At 48.6% G+C, this 24,887-nt stretch overlaps 1 protein-coding gene across 1 annotated transcript in view; it reads left to right on the top strand.

The window, feature by feature from the left end:
* The first annotated feature begins 22,059 nt into the window (after nt 1–22,059).
* SKOR2 (SKI family transcriptional corepressor 2) overlaps nt 22,060–24,887 on the top strand; it is a 46,119-nt gene continuing 43,291 nt past the window's right edge. The window contains exon 1 of the mRNA XM_006835113.1: nt 22,060–24,636. Within this exon, the coding sequence (XP_006835176.1) occupies nt 22,060–24,636 (2,577 nt within the window). The remainder of the gene's footprint in view (nt 24,637–24,887) is intronic.

The following is a 24,887-nucleotide window of genomic DNA, read 5'->3' as shown; positions in this document are numbered from 1 at the left end:
ATATGTTACACTAACAAGGTTAACAGGCATTGACAGTTATGAACTATTATTATGGAATCCATTCCCAGGAGGCCAAGTCATTAGGCAGAGTCTCAAGAGGCTCAGACCACTGCTGTGTTCAATACACACACGAAGTCCCCCACTGCCTGTCTTCTAGAGACTGTCTCCTCTAGTGATAAACCCAGTACTTAAATGCCAACAGAAATTTCACTAAGTCCAACTACTCCACATACAAAGCCAACTGAGGGTCATTTTGTTGTTGTTGGTGGTGTTAAGTGCCATTGGGTTGGTTCCGACTGTACCGATATCATATACAGTGGTGGGTTTCCCAGCTGGTGGATTTGAGCACTGAACTGTGGTTCAAAGTTCAGTGCTGATCCTACAGCATCGCACCAGGAGTCCTCTTTGACTGAGGGTGATAGCTACAAATAAATGTTACAATGTGTATCTTGGAATAAACCAAATTGTCAACAAGTGTTTATCAACCATCCTTAATGTGCCCAACTCTGTTATGCACTATAGTAAATGTCAAAATATAAAATAATCTCAAAAGTCAAGAAAACAAATTTGAACGTGTTAAATAATCAGAGACTAGCACAACTTATATAGGATAGCTATGGCCTGCTTTTCAGATACTTGTATTTATTTGTCAACTGAAGACATATTGAAACCATAAGATGATAGCAAACAAGAAGGAGGTACACAAATGGTAAATCAGGTGATACAGAGTCCGGGTGCTAGAGAAGATCAAAGGAAAGAAACATCACCAAGGACTGAGCTTAACATATTGAAGGATTGGCAGGAGCTGAACTTTGAATCATAACACATGATTATCCTTGAAGTAGAAATTCAAAATGTTTTCCAAATATGAGAAAGAACAGAGTGTCCCTCCCATGAAGTTCCCAGGGTAGGTGACTACAAGAGGAACAGAAGAATTGTCTTCCAACTTAACAACTCAGTTTAAGCCCCACACTCCAACATGAAAAACTCTAGTAAGAGGCTGCACCAATGGCACACACTTTCCTAAAGTGGCCAGGCTTCCAATTCAAGTAGACCTGGAGGCCTAGGCTCTAGAACTCACCCAGTTTCATTTCCACTACCTTCTGATTGTCACCGTAAATCACAGGGCCAGCCCAGATTCGAGGGAGTGAAGAAACAGACTACACCTCTTGATGCAAAGAGCATCAGATGCACAGGGAAAACCTAGGACCTTTGCCAGAGCTCGTACCCAAATGCCAAATCTACATTCCTAGATATAAAAATGGACTCCTGATGTGGCTCCAATAGGATAAGCTCTCAACCTCAAGGTTGGATTGAACCACAAAGTCAGTGATTCAAGCTCCCCAGCTACTTCTCAGAAGCCCTGTAGAGGGCTGTTGTGAATCAGAACCAACTCGATGGCACTTAACAACAACAGATATAAAAGTTAGAGCAATGCACACTCATCTGCACTGCCCATTGTGGCACAGCATCTTCCTGTAGTTTCCTAAAAGTTGGCCAATTAGATTAGCATTCCTCTGAATACTGAGTACCAGTTGAGCCAGCCATCAGTAAATGCAAGTTACAGACTTTACAGAATGATGCGGGTCTCTGTCTTCATTGATTCTTGACAGTAGAGGCAATATTTGCTCATGTTGACAGTTTGCTTATATAGAATTCTTCATTTCTCATTTCTTTCTATATCCCAGTGGAGAGACACCTTCCTACAGAAAGTTTTGTTGCTGTTGTTGTTAAGTGCCATCAAGTCGGTTCAGACCCATAGCGACCCTGTATAGGGTTTCCGAGGAGCAGCTGGTGAGCTTGAACTGCCGTCCTTGCAGTTCAAACAGCTTTGCAGTCTGACGCATTAACCTACAGTTGTAGTAAATATGAAATCCAGTAAATATTTGCATGCTTTGAGGGTTTGTTGAGTAATGTATGTGTTCTCTTGGCACCACACAAGTACCACAACTCTCTGCCCTAGGCCTACAACACCAAGAGGAATTGTCTTCTTTCAGCCACTGTATTGTTTTTATTCAGAATCATACAATTTAACCTTGATAACATGCTATCCCATCTGGTTCTCTTGTTACTGCTATAGTTAGTTGCTATCGTGAATGTTAAACTTGTCTCCCTAAGTAGACTATTAGGCGCCCTGCTGATATGGTCCTTGTACACCCCCACCTCTGTAGTACCTCCTCCAGTGCTGGCTAGGGCTGAGCCTTGGCAAAATAATAAAGTGGTTCTTCTTCCAGGTCTCTTTCCCTTAGCCAGGCCATTTCCACTCAAAACCCAGGTAAAAACACATTTATTGCAATCAAAATATAATCACAGGAAAAAATCTAATAAACTAATTCACCCTGAGGTATAAATGGTTGCCTGAGTTAAAAGCAATATCTAAAGAAACAAATCTCTAATAGTGGAATTTCAGCATGGCAGGGAAGTTAGTTTGAGGGGAACGGGTCCTAACTACAATCTCTGAAATTCCAGAAGTTCCACTGGATCTCGCATCTAGAACATTGGTATTGGGCCTATTCAAAATCCTACCAATTACTTTCCTGCTTCCCACTTCTAGTTTGCAGCAGATTTAAAAGATATATTTATAGGATATTTACAGTCTCCCTGGATAATAAAGAGAAACTAAATCAGCCCCTCCTTCAACTGCCTTGTTGTTGTTGTTATTGTTAAGTACCACCAAGTAGGTCCCTATATAGGATTCCCAAGGAGCAGCTGGTGGTTTTGAACTGCCAACCTTGTGGTTAGCAGTCCACTGCTTATCCTGCAAAGCCACACCAGGAGTCCAACTGCCTTACTGCTGTGGAATATCTTAACTTTCAAATATGCTCCTACTGTTGGAGTCCTGGTGTGGTACTGTGGGTTAATGCACCAGACTGTAAAGCCGTTTGAACTGCAAGGCCGGCAGTTCAAGCTCACCAGCTGCTCCTCGGAAACCCTGTACAGGGTCGCTGTAGGTCGGAAATGACTCGACGGCACTTAATACAACAACAGGATCGACTCAATGGCACTTAATAACAACAACATGCAATTTAATAATGGCAGAGTGCTGACGATCTGGCCTTTTTGTCATATTAAATACATCTCTGCTCCTGAACTAGCCAGATAAATCCAGAATGTGTGTCATCCAAAAAGCAGGGCAGATAAGAACTCTGTTTAGAGTTAACAATGTGCTACTAAAACTATATATGTCAAATTGTTTCATGAATAATGCAAACATACGATTTATCATTTTTCAGACAGTTTGAAATATCTAACAGCCAAGCTAGATTATGAGTCTGAAATATTTTGGGTTTTTCCCTAATCTCCCAGGATCCAGGGTACAAGTAAAAATCTCCTACCTTCACTTTCACAAATCCCCCTTGGTGAGGGTTAGGAGAGTGATTAGGTTTGATCTTAGTGATAAACTTTTGCATTGGCCTATGAACAGAGTAGCTGCTCCTGGGAGGTTAAAATGTTCAGAGTTTAATGTGACAGAAGTAAAAAAGGGGCCACCAACCACCAGATTTATTGGTGCCCAGTGGGACCAAGGACCATCTGCTTCCCTGCACATACCTCTGGGTGTGGTTCAGGCTCCACAACACCTAGAAGAGACATTAAAACCTTTCCAGATAAACCAGGTCAGCGACATATTCCTACAGATCCCAATTTCTTATTTGTTTTATTTGATTGTTTTCCCCACCCCCTGCCAAACCACATCTTTGCAGAGAAATATAGTCTCTGTCTGTAGTTCATTGCTTCTTAGTCAGTGTTTCCATCGGAGTATGCTGCGAAAGCCCAACAGTACTGTCCCCAGCTCCTTGGAGTAACCCAGTCTCCCTCTCCAAGTAGGCTGGTCGTGTGGGACTTTAAGAAATTTTAGGACACTGACTTTCATGATGCCCAGGTTAGCAGAGCAAAAAAGAAAGGCACAACCTACTGCTATGGCCCTTTTCCTCCTATCTCCCACCACCCACCTCCAACCTGGATTCTAACATCAATTTCAATAAAGAACCCATTATTTGCTACTGAGACTGCTGATGGAGAGAAAAGGGCCTAGTACCAGTTGGGCCCAATCCTAATGGCCGTGACCAAGTTGCCAAACTCTATGGCAGTGCTCACGCAGAACATGGGAACACTGAATGGTTTAAAATTCAAAAAGGTGTGTGACAAGGTTGTATTCTTTCACCATACCTATTCAACCTGTATGCTGAGCAAATAATCCAAGAAGCTGGGTTCTATGAAGAAAACCGTGGCATCAGGATTGGAGGAAGATTCATTAACAACCTGCAATAAGCAGATGATACAACCTTGCTTGCTGAAAGTGAAGAGGACTTAAAACATTTACTGATGAAGATCAAAGAGCACAGCCTTCAGTACAGGTTACATCTCAATGTAAAGAAAACAAAAATCCTCACCACTGGACCAATAACAGCATTCTTATCAATGGAGAAAAGATTGAAGTTGTCAAGGACTTCATTCTTCTTGGATCAACTATCAACACTCATGGAAGCAGCAGTCAAGAAATCAAATGATGTAGTATTGCATTAGGCAAATCTGCTGCACAAGACCTTTTTAAAGTGTTGAAGAGCAGAGATGTCAGTTTGAAGACTAAGCCTGACCCAAGCCATGGTATTCTCAATAACCTCATATGCATGTGAAAGCTGGACAGTGAATAAGGAAGACCGTAGAAGAATTGATGCTTTTGAGTTATGGTGTTGGAGGAGAATACTGAAAGCGCCATGGGCTGCCAAAAGAACCAATAGATCCGTTTTGGAAGAAGTGCAGCCAGAGTGCTCCCTGGAGGCCAAACTTCATCTCTTGTACTTCAGTCATATTGTCAGGAGGGACCAGTCACTGGAGAAGGACATCATGTTTGGTAAGGTGGAGGGTCAGAAAAAAAGAGGAAGACACGCAACGAATGGATTGGCCAAATGGCAGCATAGATGGACTCAAGTGTGGCAACAGTAGTGAGGTTGGCCCAGGATCGGGCAGTGTTTCATTCTGCTGTGCGTAAGGTAGCTATGGGTTGGCACACTGACTCGATGGCACCTAACAACAACAAAAACAACAACATGGCAGTGTTTCTAAAAAATGTGTTCATTTCCAGAATAGCAGCTTCTTAGTCACTTCCTTTATATTGGGGCCCATTCCAAGCTATTGACCTGAATCAGAGTCTTTAGGGGTAGCACCATGCTCACGTTTAAAAGCCATAGTCTTAAGGATTCTGGATTTATTATCTATCAAATGGGACTAACACAGGGCATTTCTACTTAATTAAGCTAGTGAATGGCTCAAACTGGTATGATGTATATAAAGCAGCCTATGCATGGTCTGGTTTATTGGTTAAGAGCACGTTTGGGATCCAAACATCTGTGCTTCAAACCTAGTTTGGGCACTTACCAGTTGTGTGGTTTTCTGTAAAATGTAGATAATAATAGGATTAAATGAAACCTTGTAGGTGAAATCCTTAGCACATGCCTAGCACATTGGTAATATTTTCATCATGGGCACTACAAGGATTATTTTTACATGTTAACTTGACTATACTGTGTTTCTTAGTCGTTTCGCCAAATACTAGACTAGTTGTTGTTTTATAATGTAATGGTCCATACCATAATCTAATATAATATCATTCAATCTGTTGAAAAGGGAGCTTCCTTAAGATGTGATTTGCCGCCAGACTATAGATCTTGTCACAGAATTCACCCCATTCTGCATTCTTTCTGTCACCTAGCCTATTGATTTTAGAGCATAAAGACACCGATATCTTCAGCGGGCCACTTTCCCTAAGGATTTTGGTCTTGTCAGCTGGTTCTGTTTCTCTAGAGAACCCTGACTAAAACTCATATCCCTCCTCCCCAGAAAATCTTTCAAATGTGAGTCAGTGTCCACCTTCTGCTTCATTGCTACAGTGAGTCCCATGATGCTTTTTCTATAGAGTATCTCTACTTGGTCTTAAGTTTTGCTTTTCATAAGCAATTCCTCAGGCTCTCCAAGTTCTTATTAAGTCAGGCTTGTAAATAGTGACTAGCTTGGTTATTTGGGGAAAGTAAATGGGCATATTTGCCTTTTGTGCAATTCCAGAGAGTTGATCCTCTTCTATTTCTTCCCATCCAACATCTTCTCTATCAACTTATAGAACCAAACTTTCAAGAAACCAAAAGTGATTTTTAGCATATTAATAGACCGTTCTTCTGGGTGGCACTATAGGATAAGCACTGAACTGTTAACCATAAGGTGGCCAGTTCAAAACTGCTCCTTGGAAACCCTATATAGGGTCCCTATGAGTTGGAACCTACTGGACAGCACTTAACAGCAACAGACAGTTGGGGAAAAGATGAGGCTTTCTGCTCTCTCAAAGATTAAAGCCTGGGAAACTCTATACAGGATTGCTATAATTTGAAACTGACCCTACAGTACTTAACAACAATGTTGTTGTTGTTGTTGTTAGGTGCCATGGAGTCAGTCCAACTCATTGCGACCTTATACACAGCAGAAGGAAACACTGCCCGATCCTGGGCCAACCTCACTACTATTGCCACGCTAGAGTTCATTGATGCTCCCACTTGGCCAATCCATCTCGTTGGGGGTCTTCAACAATGGACAGTTGAAAGCTAAGGGAAGCACAGTAGCTGGTGGTTGCAAAAGGAATAAAAGGCAAATTGCATGAGGTTGACATAAACTGACCCTGGGAAATCCCAGGCAGTTGTACCCCCTGAATTGGTCGCCCTCAGCCCTGTTCTCAATATTCCAGTTTGAGGTTATTTGGGGTGGAACTTGGATAAAAAGCAGTTGACAAACACAGTTACCTCCTAGTCCCAGCGTCAATACTAAAACCTTCTTCATCAGATACTGTGGAGAAGTGGTCTGTCCCTCATTTTCCAGTAGTCAATTTCTATAATCTCAAATTTTACTTATTTAGCCCACGGTCAACTAAAATAAATTATATTCCCCCCCACCCCCACCCTTGTGCTTGTATCAGGAAGGAAAAGTTTAGGCCCAGGGGACCTTTCAGAAATGTTTGCTTGAGCAACTTTTTTCCCAAGTGTATAAAAATGTGAGGACTTCGGAGATTTCCCCGCAGGCATCTAGCTGGATTCCAAACCCGGGGAAAGAGACGGATTTCCAGGGAGGCTGTCAGCTTGAATGGATTTCTGATCCCATCGCTGCCCCCCTTTATTTTAGGCGCTTCGGTCGCCTCAGGCAGAGATCTCAGTTTTCATACATTCTCAACACTAGGGCTGGCGAGAGCCCTGATCCAGGCTAGCACCGCGCAGTCACTGTTACGGTTACGGCGCGGGAAGTGCTGCAACCCCTGCGCCCAGCCTCGGGACAAGACGAGGCCTACGAGGAGTGGGTGAAAACTACGGATACAGCAGCCCTCGGAGTCACGTGTTAAGTGCACGTGAATCCAGAGTGCTAGGTGCGCTCCTCTCTGAGCTACAACAACCGGGAAGCTTCCCTTCCCCCGCCCTTCTAGAATCAGTAGTAAAAGAGTGCGCTCGCTGGACCCAGCTTCCGCTAGGCCACGGTTTCTCCCGTGCCAGCCCAAGGGGTCTTCAAGAAGGACTGAAGCCCAGCCTAACATTCTTCCTCTATGCATAGCTTCTAGGAGAGAGCTGGGAGGGGGCGAGCAGACCCAAAGTTAACGATATTCTCCTTCCCCTCCCAAAGCTCCCACCGCTCACCCACAAGTCGGAGAACCCACGGCGCGCACCCCACGATCCTGCAAGGCGGTTGAACTGGGCTTTGAGCCCTATTACCCTCCGCTGAGAAGAAATCTCGTCAGTGCATTCGCTTCCTGGAGGAGGTGCCGCTTAGCCGAGTGAAAGAAGCGACCCGTCGCCAACAGCGGAGACTGGCAACACTGGGGAGAGATTTCGGGGTGAAGTGAGGCATTCCTGAAGGCCCAGGGCAAGGCCTAGAGGCAGACAAGGACCCTGTGGAGTCCCCGCCCGCGGGCGGGAGACGGATACCGGCCCGCAGAGCCCGGCTACAGGGTTTTCCGAGGCTCCCTGAGGGCTCCGCAGGCCGAGAGGTGCGGTGCCTAATTCCTTCTCCCTGCGCAAGACAGTTCCTAAAACTGGTTACAAAAGGGTACAAGGTCTTTTTCTTAAACAAAGCTTCCGCCCTTAATTTGCGATTGGCTTCTCTTTGGAAACTTCATGCTGGAGTCTGGGGATCCAACGATTCAGATCTGTCCAAATCGTAGGACTCTCGGAGCACGCAAGCACTTTCTTCTAAGAGTTTAGGGGAAAGGAAGCGAGATAGGCCCAGCCCAGTCTGGTCTGGACAATCCTGCTCGCTTGCTCCGGCTGCCCCCACCCCGCTCTTGGGCTATTTGGTTCTCTCTCGCACTGGATTATTAAATGGAAAGATCATGAAGATTCTCTCTTTGGCTATGCGTGATTCACTCAGTAACTCTCTGACTCCTTTCTTTTCCATACAGAGGATTAGCCTCAACTGTCATAGTCACAGGTACCACGAGAAGGAAGGCCTCAGTGCTCCCCATTCAGATCTCCGCCTGATTCGAGGGTTTTCTCCATTCCCGCCTCTCCTGCCCTCCAGCTAAAAAATCTCAGTACCGATTTGTGTTGATGCTTCATCAAGGCCTAGGGTTTCGAAACCTGGAACTTGTAGCTTGGGCTGGGAGCTAAGGTCCAACCTAGATTTTCTCCAGAAACAAGTGAAAAGCAAAAGAAGATACGGAAGAACTGCCGAACCTGGGGAGTTAGATATAGTCTAGGGGAAGAGGGACGCATTTAATCTAGGAACTTTCTCCCCCGCCCCATGTGGGCCAGCCTCACACCACAGTCACCCAGCAGGTTTGCAAACCCTGTTTCTAGCATGAAAACATTGAATTAGGAAAGGTCATCGTCGAAACTGGGAACTGCAAATCCCGGTGCGTCTGATGTAAGGGAACTGTCGTCTTCTCCCGCCGCGGAGCCGCTGAATCGCCAGCGCGACTGGTTCACACTCCGCTCTAGACCGGCGGCGGCCGCGGCGTGCGGGCATGTGGACTCAGCGGCGCACAGTCGGTCTGCTGTACTTCCACCCGCCAGCACGGGGCTGTTCTCTTAATGAATTACTAATGAGTTAAAATTGGGCAGCAGGCTTAATTAAAGCGTAGAGGCAATGTGTTTACCACATTGTAATTGAACTCATTAGGGCTATGGCTTTTTTTGTTTTTTAAGCAGCCGACTTCCTTCTCTACGTCGAATAATCTATGGGAAGCGTTTATTAGAGAAGGAGGGGGCAGGGGAGAAACAGTCCATCAATTCTTTCAATGAAAAAGACAGGATGAGAACGGAGAGCTGAATTAAACGTCTCCATTTCGGGGAACCAGGGCGGAACCAGGGCTAGTCTGAGACTTCACAAGAAGTTCCAAAAGGAATGTGACCTGGTGAACATGCCGACGCTAGGGAAGTTGTCAAGAAAGGGATAGGCCCGAACCCCAAAGCCTGCTTTTTTTTTAACACCACACAGTCCACCGGATTTCGGTCCATCTCTCCATGATCCCGCCGGGAGCGACGTGCTCGGACTCGAACCCCAGGTCGGCGTTAGCCTAGTCAAGCGGTCTGCCGCTTCATTATGACATAATTTCAGGGTACTTGTCTGAAAGTAGGGTACGGGCTCGGCCCTAAAGCTCTCTGGGTGCTGAGAAGGAAGCACTCCCCTGTTTCCAAATATCCTAGCTCCCCAGCCCAGGTTCTCAGGTCCACTGCGCGGTCGTGGACTCTACGGTCCCGGCCCGTTCTCACCTCAGAGGAGCTGGAGGAGAGGCGCTAGTTCTTAATGGACTGCCCGGGGTGGCCCAGAAGCTGCAACCCTTCTCCTGGCAAGAAGCCCAAGCAGCCGGCCCAGGCTGCGTGCCCCAAGAAATTGACCCTGCTCCCACTACAGTTACCAGACCTCCCGCACTCGCCTCATTTTTCTGGTGTTTGAACCAGTAGGTGTGGAGAGGTGAGAGGTTGGGGGCTGGAACAGCGCAACGCTCTAGACTCGGCCTTGCCCTGCTCTGCCTGGCCGACAGGCGGCGTCAGAGACCTAGATCTGAGCCGGGGAGTGGGGGGTGAGGATCTGAGCGAGCTAAACCCAGAAGCCTGGCGCTGGTAGAGCGACCCTCACCCCAAACTTACAAACTTGCCCAGGAGGGGAGTGGAAAGAGCTGCGCGGCCGCTGCGAACCATTCTGGGAAGGGGAGGGGCGGGACAAGGTCGTGGCGGAGGGCCCGGCCGCGAGTTGGAGCGCGGAGGACCGCTGGAGGCAGGCAGTGGATCCCGCGCTGGGGAAGCGGCGGTGGCAGCTCGAGTCAGAGCGCTGCGGAGCAGCCGCCGCGGTGAGCGAGACGGACGAGAAGGACAAGAGCGCCGAGGGCCGGAGACTGCGAGGGCGGCGCGGACAGGTAAGTGGCCTCCTCCTCCGCCCTCGGCCTCCCCTCCTTTGGAGAAAACTGGGGTGGAAGGGACTCTAGGAACTTCCGGCTCGGCACAGTCCTGCAGCTGACCCTATATCCTCCGTCTCTCCCACCTTATATATATACACACCCATTCCCAAACCACAACCCCGTGCCATTTGGATTATATAAAAGTCTCCCACCTTGTCCACCCTCCATCCTATCCCACCTCCTCTCTCCGCCTGACCTAGGTGGTTGAGGTAAATTGTTTCTAATTTGTTGCTGAAAGACTAATTGCAGAGGGTGGGTCGATTTGATTAAGACAATTAATCTTTGGTTACAGCGTTCTGTTGTCACTTATATTGGGACGTGGTATGCGGAGACAGCTAGGGAGAGAAAAGCAAAAGAGACTTTTTGGAGAAGACGGCTGTCCTGCCTAGACCGAGACCAGGTCCTCACCCCCAGCCCCCCCAGCCCACCGTCCCAGAGTGCACACTCAGACAGTTTCAGCACCGCCAAACCCGGACAGCGACTTCCGCGGGCGCACCTAGTGTCTTCCGGGTCCCTAGCGTTTACACGTAGCAGGCTGCAGCAAGAGCTGACCCAGGATAAGGGGTTCTCCCCCAACTTCATCTCCAGCCCAATCATTGGACTTCCCTTCACCACTCCTTCAAAGCAAGATCTGGCCAAATAGAGTCCCTGAAAACTCCCATAGCGGAGGCGGGAGAGGAAGAAATCCGCAAACGCCTCCTAGAAAAGTTCCCAAACCTGGAGTTTTCTCTTTTCGTGAATAATTAACGCTGGTCATAAATAACTGATGGAGGCAGCGGAGAAGAGAAAAGGAGGGGGCCGGCAAGGGCCAGAGCGGCCAAAGAGAGATCGAAGAGTTTGTTAAAGGACCATTAAAGAAGCCTTGCTGGGAACGGCGTTCCTTCCTCCGTAGTAAAGCCCACAGAGCTCTTCCACCCGACAAGGGTAAGAGCAGGGGAAAGAAGCGCCCAGGAGAGCGGAGTTGTGCGGACCAACCAGGAGCACCTATTTAAGGCCCAGTCTCAGTGCTCTTCCATCCCTCTCCTTCTTCCCCTCACCCAAGCCCAACACTCATTTTTCCCAAAGCCCTTCAAACGCAGGTCATCTACTCTTCCCATGCTCAAAGTACAGGCCCAGGAATGAGCGTTGACTTTGGGCTTTGTGGCTTGTTTCCAGGCCTATGGCAAGATCTCCACAATCCCAACACATTCCCAGGCCCCCTGTCTAAAGCCCCTTACCCCAGGTCATGCCTTGTTGCTCCTTTCTAACTAGCCTAGTCTTGAAACTCCTGCTGCCAAGCTAGTACTTTTCTATTTGCTCACACTAGACCCTACAATAGGGTATTCATAGTCCCATTACTCCACACCCTTCCACTGCCCCTCTATCATCTCCAGTTCCTGAATTCCTTATGAGGACTTCTAGCAAGTTGACCTCTGCACCCTGCATCCATCCAAGCTCTGAACTGAGACTGTCATGTGAGACTCCCAGAACCTGGGGGGGGAAAACCAAGAAAAATACTTTGTTTTTGGACTCGAGGCCTATACAAAGGCTTCTTGGAAATCTTGGCCTCTAACCAGATGACCAGCCTCAGATAACTAGTGTATGTTTGGGGGATGAAACTCTTGAAGGTCCTTCCTCCAAGCAACCAGCACAATCCATTACAGTGAAACCATCCCACAAGCACAGCCATGCCTATTTCTGGTGCTTCTTGGCATTGGTTGTGGGAAGAAGATGTTACAGGCTGCATCAATCATCACTGGCTATGAGGCTAGGTTCTTGGCTTAAGGATAAGAAGGAGCCTCTTTCTGAGCCTTTCCATTGGTTAGCAGCTTCCACCACGCCCACTTCCCTAATGACCAATTCCTGACCTCTGGGTCCACCAAAGGCCAGCCTAGCTTATAATATTTCTGTGGTGAGAGCCTAAAGTAACTTCCAAAGAGGAAAGTTGGTGGCCAAACCTAGGGGAGCCTAGCCTTTTCCATTAAAGCTCTTCATGTGATAGAAGATAAAACACTAAAATCAGTTTTATTTTCTCACCTTAATTTACTTTCTAGTCACCCCACCCTACCCTTCCAACACTCTCCAAACCCTGAACCCTTACCTTTTAAAGAACTGGAGGGTGGGTAAAGGAAATGGAGGAAGAAGAGGAAGGTCTTAGGGAATTGTCGTCTCTCCCTCTCTAGGGATATAACAACCCATGAGGATTGTGAAACCAAACAAAGGGTGGGAGGAAATCAGATCTGGGGTGGGGGTGGGGCTTGCCCTGGAGTCATGGATTGTTTACTTCTCACATAAAATATAACTCCCCCAAGCAGGAAGTTACTGCAAACAAATATCAATAATGAATGAATCTCCTGTAATAAAATACTTACATAATTAGCACAAGTCAAGTGGTTGCATTATGTTAACCTTTTGCAACTCTGAGCTGGAAAATTTTGCTCCTGAAATCCTCAGAATGCTGTTTTTATTCTCAAGAGAGGGTGAAAGCCAAGCACTCTGTTATGATATGGTTTTCCATTTCTGAACCAGAACATAAGTACTTCTGAAATATAACAGAAAACTCTCTTTGGTGAATTCAGAACAGTCATTAACATTCAGTTTTAAGTGAATGTTAACAGTAAATAAAGAAATCTCTTGATTGTAATAGTAGTAACAAAGCAATAATTACCCAGTAGGTGGTCATCAGTAATGATAAATGTATCATTATTACTGTGTGAGTCTGGGAACTAGGTTTTGGAAACTACTTCAGACTTTTTTGTAGCATGGCTGTTTACAAAGCATTTCTTAGCCTGCAAAAGCCATATAATTTTATACACAATTTAGGTGAAAATAAATTTAAATCTGTATATTACATTTTTAATTTCAAGTTAGTAATTAAAGTTGGTTCATTATATCTCCTCTGAAACCCTCAGCGCTCATCTCCATGGTTTGTTTGTACAATTTGTTTCTAAGACACCCAAGGTTACACAGTTCCAAAAGATGGAAAATTTAATTATTTGCCAACATTAAGAGTTCGTCTATTATAGCATAATGCATCTTTTAAAAGTTTGGGATGGTACTGCCTTTGGTCTGGTTAACCGTGCTTTCACTTTGAGCCCCAACACCCCATGGATCGAAGTTTTTGTTTTTGTTTTTTTTAAACCTACTACGTTTAAATACATAAATATAAAGATATTTCTCTCGTTCAATACCCACTGGTTGCTATATTTTCAGAAAAAAAAATCAATAACTCAGATTTCTACCCCTCTCTTCCCTGGGGTTTGTTTTGTTAATATCTAATTTCACCTTTTGCTACCACTGAGTTAACGTCTGCAGGCAGGAGAAAACTGAAGACATGATGCTTATTGGGCAGTCAGAGAACACATGATCGTTTAATAGTGTATTAGCTAATGGGATCAGGCTTGATGGCAAAGTAGAAATTTTCAGATGGGGGTTGGGGATAGGAAGAAAGCAGGAGAGAGAAAAAACTGCCTTCATTTCCCTGGGAAATCAAACCAATGTTCCTTTCAACAGTGCTAGCTGGGGAGATGTTAAATGTGCATCTATGTCATTTTCTCTCTTGTGGCATGTCAAAAGTCTACACCCCCTCCCCATACTCCCATTTCTCTGCCTACCCGCCCCAAGCTTTAAAAGACCTAGCTCCACACCTTTTCCACACCCTCAGCCTCAGTTACTTCTTAAGTAAATCTACTTTGCTTTCCAGAACAAAATAAAATAATCAGTAAGAAAATAAAATAATCCCTAGAAGGCCCTATTTCTTGTTAGTGGTGGTAGAGTATTTCTAAAATTAAGGACTTTTACAGAAACCCACCCAAATTTCCTCTTCTACAGTCTTTATGTCTTGCTCTACTGTCTACCTCTCTCCTTCTCCCTTTTTCTCCTCTCCGTTCTTTAGGAGTGGCAATCAAAAAAGGCAAGCATCTTGCCTCGTTATTCATTATTATAGCAGCATCTTTGAGATGCATCTTTGCCAGTGAAAACTCCATGTAGATGCCTGTCCCTTTGTTGTAGCGGCCTAGGTTATTCAGGAGCAGAGACAAAAGCCTGAAGTGATGTGATCTAAATGAGCTCCAGGGTTTTCCAGCTGGGACCACCTCCATTTCAAAGGACCCCCCCCCTCCTTCCAAACTACCGAAAGGAGGGGAGGGGTGGGTACAGATGTGTATGCATGCAGAAAGAGAGAGAGAAAGGAAAAGAGAGGGAAGGGAGCCCCGGAGCTTAGTGGTCATATTCCTTGTGCCCGTGTTCCTCTTTGATGCACATTCATTCGCAGGTGTGTCCAGGGAGAATGTGTGCATTTATAAGCATATGTCTGTCCTCAAGTATTTTGTATGCCTTTGAATTTTGTCTTGACCAATGATATTTGCTATGTGACCAAGTACACCAAGTTCATGATTTAGTCTAGATTTTATTACTTCATGTAAACTATGTACATGTGTGTCTTGATGTAATTACAGGTTTGTGAGACCTCAGTAAAAAATGTGAATTCTGTTATCAAAAGAAAGTGCAGTAGCAAATGTTTCAATAAGTCCTTGGCCTCTATGAGCTGGTAGGGCAAGAACTTTCTCTGCCACTTACCTAAATGCACGTTTTCTGATGAGAATGGTTTCCTCTGATTAAGGGGAATTAAGTCATAGTTCTTTCTTCCATGGCCTCTTCTTCTTTCAAAGGTGCTTTTTTTGAAGTGTAGGACGAACTCTTACTGATTCCCACAGTCACTGGTTCATGAATCTTTGAGGAATTCAAGGGGACACTAGGGCAAGGACTCAGGTTCTTCAAAACATGCTTATTTTCCCCTTCCCCTCCCCAATCCTGGTTTAGATTCTTAGGTTTGGAATCTCAGGCTTCTGAAGTCCCAGCTTTTAAAGAAAGTTCAAAGATTTAAGAATCAGCCTCAGAATGCTCAGAGATCTTTCTCATTTCTTGTATGATTTCCATTGTGAGTGAGTTTTTGATTTGCACCTGTACATTCATTTGTTTCTTGTAACTCAACATAGGACAATGGACTGGAAACCTTCAGGTCTGAACTGGGCTTTCCAGGATGTACAAAGTTCTTTTGGGTGAAAAGGGAGAATTGAGAGCCATCAGGAACCATTATGACCATTATCATTGCTGACTTTTATAATCTGCTTACTTAAAATGAGCTAAGCAATCACTAGGTGGAGTTCTGGCCACCTGTTTACAAAATAATCATGAGACCAATCAGGATGATTTTTAATGAAAAGAATTAAAGTTCTTCCTGGGAACTTGGTTCCCCATCTGCCCACCATGAAGATAAGGTGTCTTTAATGTCTTTTATTCTGGAGCCATTGAAGATTTCTAAAGTACCTTGTAATGGACAGGCCTACCACTTGTCCCCACTGTCTGAGAAAGATGTTTTTAAAGTTACTATGGATAATATAATAACTATGTGCCAAGCAATTTACATATATTATTGTATTTAATTCTCACAACACCCCTGTGGGCTCCATATTAATCTCGTTTTGTAGATGAAGATACTGGGACTTTGAGAAGTTGGGTATCTGAGCAGGCCTCTACAGTTAGGAAGTGATCAAGGAGAAATTTGTACCCAGTTTCATTGGCTCCAAATTCTGAGAATTTTCTGATATATCAGAATTCTTCTGTCCCTGCCTTGTCTACCAACCATCCCACTCCTTTATGGGCCATACAAATCATGTGTGGATTTGGATCTAAGAGAAACCACTCCTTGCCCTATCTTATGCAGAAATACCAGTGGAACAGAAGATAAAAGGAGTAATGTTTCTGCCTAATAATTAAGACTGGGGTAAAAGGGAATTAGTGGGCTACCCCAATACCAAATCTGGGAGTGGGAGGAAAGGGAATACTTGGCGTTTCCTATTGTAATGAATTTACTGCAGGGCCTTTATCTTCCTTGCTTTCCTTGCAAAAATGGAAGGTTGCGAAGTGAAGGAAGCTGGATTTCTCAGTCTTTGGAGATGGGGCACATGTGGCAAAAGTAGGAAGTGTGGTTCTGTACCATGGCTTGCCTGTCTCTTAAAGCCAGTGAAGAATCTGAGCGCTAGCCGGAGCCGAATCTAGAGGTGCGATGGTTACAGCCTGGAGGTCATCTGAGCCTCGGAGCGGTGCACCGCGTCAGCACCACGGACAGCTCCTGCCTAGGCTTAGGCCTTGAGCATGCACCCAGCTGGATCCACTCCGGCAGCTCAGAAACAAGACTGTTCCCAAGAGGAGGGAGCTGGGCCCGGCCGCCGAACGGGCTTCGGTTCTCATCAACCAATTATTAAAAGCTGTTGCTAGAAACCTCCATCCGCGCTGCTGCGCCGGGCCGCGTGAGCCTGTATCCAGGCGTCGCCTCTCTAGTTCCGAGGGGGCCAGCTCGGTTTGTGGTTTTCCTTTGAGTCCGGCGTCTGGACTCCTTTACCTGTCCCTGGCCTGGGTGAACCGCAGCCGCCCAGAACGGAGATGGAAGTGGAAATGCTCTCCTCTGTGCGGTGATAGATCATGCAAACGGGTGACACCAGTTTAACCAATAAAACAATTTGAATCAATTAGCCGGCTGAGGAGAGTCCCGACGTGTCAAAAGTATGTCAGCCAGAATAGGAAAGCATTGATTAACTCGGCCTCGACCTGCCGCCTCCCGCCACCGCCTGCTACTCAGTGAGCCTGCTGAGCTTCCGTGGTCGGGGTAGGAACTGACAAAAGTGGGATGTCCCTGGTTTCGGGGGAAGAATATGGCAAGTGATTTGCCCAAACTGAGGAGAAAACAGAGATAAGTGAGTGACATAAAGTTGCTCACAGTACAAAACATCCCAACAGGCTGCAATTCCTCAGTACACCCTGTCTCAAAATGAGGATTCTCCCAGAGTCTGGAGCCTGCTTTGAACAACTGTTCTCCAACTATGACCCTCACCTTCCAAAAATACCATTGGCAGCCACGCGCCAACAAGCAACCAGATGCGTGGAGGAAGTAAAATACTTTGCTGTTCTTAGGATTCATTGTGTAAAACTATCCTAACACCACGTATTTCTCTTGCTAGTGCAACTCTTTAGCATTAAAATTAAGTCCAGGCTTATATGACAGTAAGTCCTCAAAGTACTGTATAAGTGTTTACAACCAGGTAACCAGGTGACTCCAAGCACCACCCAAGTGTAAATCCATTCCTGAAGGTAAAAGGAAAAGCAAGAATTCGGCCCGTTTCTCTTTTCAAAGAAAGATATTTTGGAGATGCTTTTTTAAAAGGGGAGGGGGGCTCTGTAAGGGGAAGGAGTCTCAGGGAGCAAGGATGGGAACCACGCGATAACAGACGAAGACCCTGCGGAGCCTCCTCCCCAGCAGCGCCCAGGCTTTTCCCTATGGTACATTAAGAGAGGTGATAGGACTTCTTGTTTCTCCTCGTTTTCAATCTTGAAATCCGCCCCATTCTCAGGCTGTCTGTCCTTTCGGCTCATGCTTTCTTTCTAGCAGCCCAGAGGCTAGCAAAAGGGGATGTCGTTTTGTGGGAACCCCTGACCTCAGAAAGGAGGAGGTGGGGAAGGCGAAAAGAACCTAAGCTCGCCTGGAACCTTCGCCAGGACTCCAGACCTTCGGCCTTCTGAAGAAAGGAATCTATGAATGACAATGGCGCTCTTTTGGCAAATGGGCTGGACTGGCATAACGCGTGAGTTTTCCTTCTTTTTAGGACCTGAGGTTGGCGGGACACTGGGAGGGAACCCTCTGTAGACCTCAGTCCATTAGGACGAAGTCTAATTTCGTCGCTAATACCTTTGGAAGCAGGTAAAAGGCGACCGATTGTTTCACTGTCATCTGAAACTTAAGCCCAAACAAACGTTCCCATTTTCATGGCTTTTAAGCTGTGTTTGGAGATATGAATTTAAAATAGCTGCAACTCCTAAAAAACAAGCCTCATATTTCTGTTCCACTGGCCCTCTTCAGTTTGATAGACCTTTGATGACGTTAAGAGTTCACAATTTTACTCTTTATTTAGAGGAGGTTTGTTGTTGACTTTCTAGCCTAGTCTGGTTAGGTTTCGGGGCTCAGTGGTGGCTGTTTGATCCTTTCCAAAATGTGGTTGTCCAACTCTAAGCCTGTGTTTCACTAGGCGGCAGTTGAAAATCCAGAAATGGTAACGGGAACCATCTAAAAGATTACCCACCCTCAGCCTCAGTAGGTAGCCTTTTTAGAGTACCCTCCAAATAGGTATCCCTTCCAGTCCATATAAACTAGTGGGTGGTCATTTTAATTCTTAACAGCTGGTCCCTTAGGAAGTGTGAGGATAAGGACAATTTGGGGTGTGTGGTGTTTGGGGAAGCTCTGGGAAAGGGTTCTTTCTCATTCTGGCTGTTACTTCTTTTAAGGGCCTGCTCTGGCTTGGTCCCTGGGAAACTTACTTTCGGGAAGGAATTGGGGATTGGCTCAGGCACTGGTCAAGGTTGGGAGCCTCCATGCTCTCCCGCCCCACCTTTTCCTTGAGCTGAGGCGGCCTGCATGGGTCTTATAAAATGGAGTCGAGAAGGATTTTGAATGCGGTTGAAAGATGAGTGATACATGCAGAAACTCACTGGAGAGCCCTGTATTGTACACTTTTGGAGAAGGCTGCAGCGACTCTGTAGATTGTCCTGAAAGGGAAATGTCAGTGTGGAATGGGACACATACTCCATGCTTCCCTCCAAGTTTCCAGATTGGGCGCCCTAAGCAGAAACTTCTGCCGTTTTTTCTCATTTCACAGTGTTTCAAACGAGACTCTGAAGCTATTCTATTCTCTAGGCTGACTATGGGTTCTCTCTTCCGAGGCACAGTGACAACTGATTTGGACCTACCAGAAGGATCATTCATGAGAGAGGGTGGTTCAAGGAGATGAGGGGAGGGGACAATAACAGGCTGTATCCTTCTGAAATCCTGGCTTTCGCGGATCCAGGTCTCTGGGGTGCACACAGACTGTTCGGCCTTCCGCTGCTAACTCAGATCTACGGCTCCAGCACCGTTGTTGCGTTTCGTTCGAGGTTAGGGAGCTTGTTGTCATTCCCGGGTTAGTTAGGTAGTAGCTTTCGTGCATGCTGAGAAAGAATCTCCATCCTGCTCGCTCACGCTCGCGCTTTCCCCCTCCCTCTCTGTAACATGCCAGCCCTTTAATGTGGAGTGTCAGGGAGACGGTGACGTCACCCTGCCCGCTGGGTGGCGTCCCCTCGGTCCGACACGAGTTCAGAGATAGAGAAAGGCGCTGTCAGACTGCGCTCCACCTGGGGCTCGCCTGCCGCGGATTGTCGCGCGGCCACACTTTCTGCGGTCAAGGGAACGGCCCTTTGCAAATCAGGTCGCCATTCTGCCCCTGGCCCAGGTTTGAGCGCCCTTAGCGCCGACGAGAGCTCGGATCTTTACCGGAGCCCGCCGGATTCGAGGACCCGCTTGGATGCTTCGCCTCCGAGCGCCCTCGGAAGATGGGCTGGCGGCCACGAGCGTAAAGACACCTAGGGTTACCAGGTACAGCCCGGACCGTCCGCTCGGACCTGACTAGGCAGCCAGCTCGCGGGTCCCTATCTGAGATTCCCCAGCTGTGATGGGTTAGGTTGGGGGGCAGGGGCAGTTTACGGTAGTGATTGGTTTGGAGGCCAGGGGAGTTAAGTTGGGGGGCGTTGGCTCTTGCGCCGGATATGGAAGTTAGCCACCTTCCTTTCTTAGTTCAACTAACTTTTGTCTCTCTCCCCTCAGCCCCTTTTAAAAATCGCCCTATCTAAACCCTCTTATTTGGTCTTCTCTAACGGGAGTTTCCCTGAAGGTTCAGGGAGAGAGTGGAGAATGCTATGGAGGGCATACTGTTCTGCCCCGCTGCGAAGGCTGCCTGCCTGTCCCTAACGCAGAGCCGGATCCCAGAAGTGCTCGCTGCGAGGGTGGTTGCGGATCAAGAGTGCGTGCGCGTTATTCCCAGATATGATTAAGATAATAAGAATCTTGTTCGCGGGAGGCAAATGAGCATTGAAGGGTCATTTGGCGAAGCTAGGGCTGATTGTGTAGGGCCCAACTATCGCTGTGCCTTGAACTGCCATTTAACACCCTGGAAATATTGATTCTGATCCATCCGAAGTGACAAGTCAGGCGCTCGTCTCGTTTGACCGCGTCGAGGTTTGTTCCTCCTTAGTGGAGGCCGCGGAACGTAATGAGAGCTGAGAATCCACAGGGCAGCCGGCCAAAGGCCTCAGGGTAGAATTCGCCAGGGTCCAGAGAAAGCAGGATAAGACCTTTTGGGTGAGTGGGTGAGGTCCTGTGTCCTTTGAAAGTCCATGTAATAACAAACATCTTCAGTGGACTTTGGCGGGGAGTGGCTATGCTCTGGGCAGAAGTCATTTTTCAGGCAAAACATGGTCTTGAGAGGATTCCGTAGGAGCGGTGGAAAGGTCGCTGTTTTCCTAGAGAATGGGTCACTTCGTTTCTTTTGACTTAGCAGCATTGCCACAAAGGTTTATTTTTGCTTGCTTTTTCTGTATTCTCAACTCACTGCATCTTGCCCCCCACTGTGGTATCCTGTTGACCCAAGTTGAAATTGGGGATTTTACCATAGGCCTAACCAGGAACTTAACGGTTTCAACGCTCCCATAGTTGACAGCACTTAACAACAAAAATAGTTCATCTATTCCACAGATTCGCTATATGCCTAGCACCTTTTCCTCCATAAATGTAGAAATACCGACTTAGGGCAGAAACAATCCAATGTCACAGAAGGTGGTTACCATTACAATTAAATTTGTCTCTTAAAGCCCTCTAATAAAGATCTCTAAGAAGCCTTCGTTTCTTTGCACATTTTCTAAGTGAAACACACGGTTGTTATTAGCTCATTCATTACCTTGCCTTATCTTTTTAAGTCACCTAACTGGGGCCACACCGACTTAGTGCAGCAAGTAGGTTGTTTCTGGAAAATTAGAAGTGAAATGCTCTATTCTAGTGCAGTCGTGAATGTTTTTGTAAAATTTTCTACTTCATTAGAGAGAAAAAAATCTAACTACAATATGAAAATATCTAATGGCCAGGAGAATGAAGTTGAGAGATGCCTGTATGTTTTGCTTTAATGAGCTGTTTCTCACCCACTAGTGAATTTCCCCCAAGGATCACAGATACCACAAAAATAACTTTTTACAAGGTTTAGGTTAATTAACCAAAACCAGTCTATTTTCAAGTAAATATAATGGTCCTTCTCTTTACATTTGAGTTTCTATGGCTGGTCCCGCCTTTCCCTAACTTTTTAATTGGTACTAGTTTTATATAACTTTCTCATTTCTAGTGGGCATGACATTTTGTCCGGAAAAAGTCTATAAACCAGGAATTGACGCCTTTTGTTGTTTTGTTGTTGTTGTTGTTAAGTGCCTCCGAATTCGTTCGACTCATAACGAGTTCCTTTTGCATGTTTAGAACAGAAGACAAGTAGTTTCAAATATCTGCCTCGTGGCATTTCTAAAGGGCGACCTTAAAATTAAAAGAAATGAGTGTCTTGTGTCAAAAACTTGGTCCCTTGGACCTTAATAATTATGTCTTCACCAAAGCAAGGAAGTTATCAGGCTTCAACTAGCGACTCCAACTATCTTTCCTCTTTTAGCCTGAAAAGGTTTCAAGTCAACGCTTTCTTCTTTCCCTTCCAGTCTCCAAAGCAGAGCCAGAGGGCTCGGCCCGGGATTCCGCGGCGGAGGAGATGGCTTCCAGCCCGCTGCCAGGGCCCAACGACATCCTGCTGGCGTCGCCGTCGAGCGCCTTCCAGCCCGAAGCGCTGAGCCAGCCGCGGCCGGGCCACGCCAACCTCAAACCCAACCAGGTGGGCCAGGTGATCCTCTATGGCATTCCCATCGTGTCGTTGGTGATCGACGGGCAGGAGCGCCTTTGCCTGGCACAGATCTCCAACACTCTCCTCAAGAACTTCAGCTACAACGAGATCCACAACCGCCGTGTGGCGCTGGGCATCACGTGCGTGCAGTGCACGCCGGTACAGCTAGAGATCCTGCGGCGCGCCGGGGCCATGCCCATCTCCTCCCGCCGCTGCGGCATGATCACCAAGCGTGAGGCCGAGCGCCTGTGCAAGTCTTTCCTGGGCGAAAACCGGCCGCCCAAGCTGCCCGACAACTTCGCCTTTGATGTGTCGCACGAGTGTGCCTGGGGCTGCCGAGGCAGCTTCATCCCCGCGCGCTACAACAGCTCGCGCGCCAAGTGCATCAAGTGCAGCTACTGCAACATGTACTTCTCGCCCAACAAGTTCATCTTCCACTCCCACCGAACTCCTGACGCCAAGTACACGCAGCCCGACGCCGCCAACTTCAACTCGTGGCGTCGCCATCTCAAGCTCACAGACAAGAGTCCCCAGGACGAGCTCGTCTTCGCCTGGGAGGACGTGAAGGCCATGTTCAACGGCGGGAGCCGCAAGCGCGCGCTGCCCCAGCCCGGCGCGCACCCGGCCTGCCATCCGCTCAGCTCGGTTAAGGCTGCGGCCGTAGCCGCCGCGGCTGCGGTGGCCGGAGGTGGAGGACTGCTGGGCCCTCACCTGCTGGGGGCGCCGCCGCCGCCACCACCGCCGCCGCCGCCGCCGCTGGCCGAGCTGGCAGGCGCGCCACACGCCCATCACAAGCGGCCGCGCTTCGACGACGACGACGACTCGCTGCAGGAGGCGGCAGTAGTGGCTGCCGCCAGCCTCTCGGCCGCTGCCGCCAGCCTTTCTGTGGCCGCGGCCTCCGGCGGCGCTGGAGCAGGTGGAGGCGGCGCGGGAAGCGGCTGCGTTGCGGGGGTAGGCGCCGGCGTGGGGACAGGGGCGGGCGCCAAAGGCCCGCGCAGCTACCCTGTCATCCCGGTGCCCAGCAAGGGCTCGTTCGGGGGCGTGTTGCAGAAGTTCCCGGGCTGCGGGGGACTCTTCCCGCACCCTTACACTTTCCCGGCCGCGGCCGCCGCCTTTGGTTTGTGCCACAAGAAGGAGGACGCGGGGGCCGAAGCCCTAGGAGGTGCAGGCGGCGGGGGTGCGGCGCCCAAGACAGGCCTGTCTGGGCTCTTCTGGCCCACGGGCCGCAAGGACGCTTTCTACCCGCCCTTCTGCATGTTCTGGCCGCCGCGGACCCCCGGCGGGCTGCCGGTGCCCACCTATCTGCAGCCGCCCCCGCAGCCGCCCTCAGCTCTAAGCTGTGCGCTGGGCGACAGCCCGACCCTGCTGCGCCAGGCTTTCCTGGACCTAGCAGAGCCAGGTGGCACGGGAGGGAGTGCCGAGGCCGCTCCGCCGCCCGGCCAGCCCCCTCAGGTGGTAACCAACGGCCCGGGCTCTGGCCCGCCGCCTCCTGCTGGGGGCGCTGGCGCTCGCGACGCGCTCTTCGAGTCGCCCCCGGGCGGCAGCGGCGGGGACTGCAGCGCGGGCTCCACTCCGCCCGCAGACCCTGGCGCCACGTCGGGGGCCGGAGCCGGGGCGGGAACTGGCGCCCGGGTGCCGGCGCCTCACCACCCACACCTTCTGGAGGGGCGCAAAGCGAGCGGTGGCGGCTACCACCATTCGAGCGCTTTTCGGCCTGTAGGCGGCAAGGACGACTCGGAGAGCCTGGCCAAGCTGCATGGGGCGTCGGCTGGCGCTTCGCACTCGACCCCGGCACATCACCATCATCATCATCCCCACCCGCACCACCACCACCACCACCACCACCATCCCCCGCAGCCGCCGTCACCGCTGCTGCTGCTGCCCCCTCAACCAGACGAGCCGGGATCTGAGCGCCACCACCCGGCTCCGCCGCCACCCCCGCCACCGTTGGCCCCGCCGTCGCACCACCGAGGCCTTCTGTCCCCCGGGGGCACCAGCTGCAGCTACCCCAGCGAGGACAGCTCGGAGGACGAGGACGACGAGGAGGAAGAACAGGAGGTGGACGTGGAGGGCCACAAGCCCCCGGAGGGCGAGGAAGAGGAGGAGGAAGGTCGAGACCCCGACGATGACGAGGAGGAAGATGAGGAGACCGGGGTCCTGCTGGGGGACCCCTTAGTCGGGGCCGGCCGGTTCCTTCAGGGTCGAGGGCTGTCGGAGAAAGGGAGCAGCCGGGACCGCGCGTCGGCTGCCGCGGGGGCTTTCCCACTTGCCCTGAACTCCTCCCGGCTGCTGCAGGACGAGGCGAAACTGGGTGACCCTGGCGGCGCGGACCTGCCCCCACCTCCGCCCCCGCCTCTGGCCTCCCAGAAAGCGGGCGGCGGCGGCCGCAGCAGCCCGGACAGCCCGGTCCACCATCCATCACTGGAGGAGCAGCCCTCCTACAAAGATGTAAATATCCCCTTTAGGCTCCTTCGAACTAATTATTATTATTTAAATGCACCTTTAGGCTGAATTGGTTACAAATGCGCAGAAAAGATGAATCACCAGATTTCCCCACAGAAATGAAATATTCAGTGTGTTTGGAAGAGCATCTTTCCTGCCAATAGTCCTCTATTAAAATGTGGTTTCTGGTCTCTTATTAAACCTTTCAAAGGCTTGTGGACCATTCCCTCTTATATTTAAGTTGGTTGATTGTAGAA

Source organism: Chrysochloris asiatica, unplaced genomic scaffold (genome assembly GCF_000296735.1).
Source record: "Chrysochloris asiatica unplaced genomic scaffold, ChrAsi1.0 scaffold00015, whole genome shotgun sequence".
Lineage (NCBI taxonomy): Eukaryota > Metazoa > Chordata > Mammalia > Afrosoricida > Chrysochloridae > Chrysochloris > Chrysochloris asiatica.
This window is presented reverse-complemented; position numbering and strand designations above follow the sequence as displayed.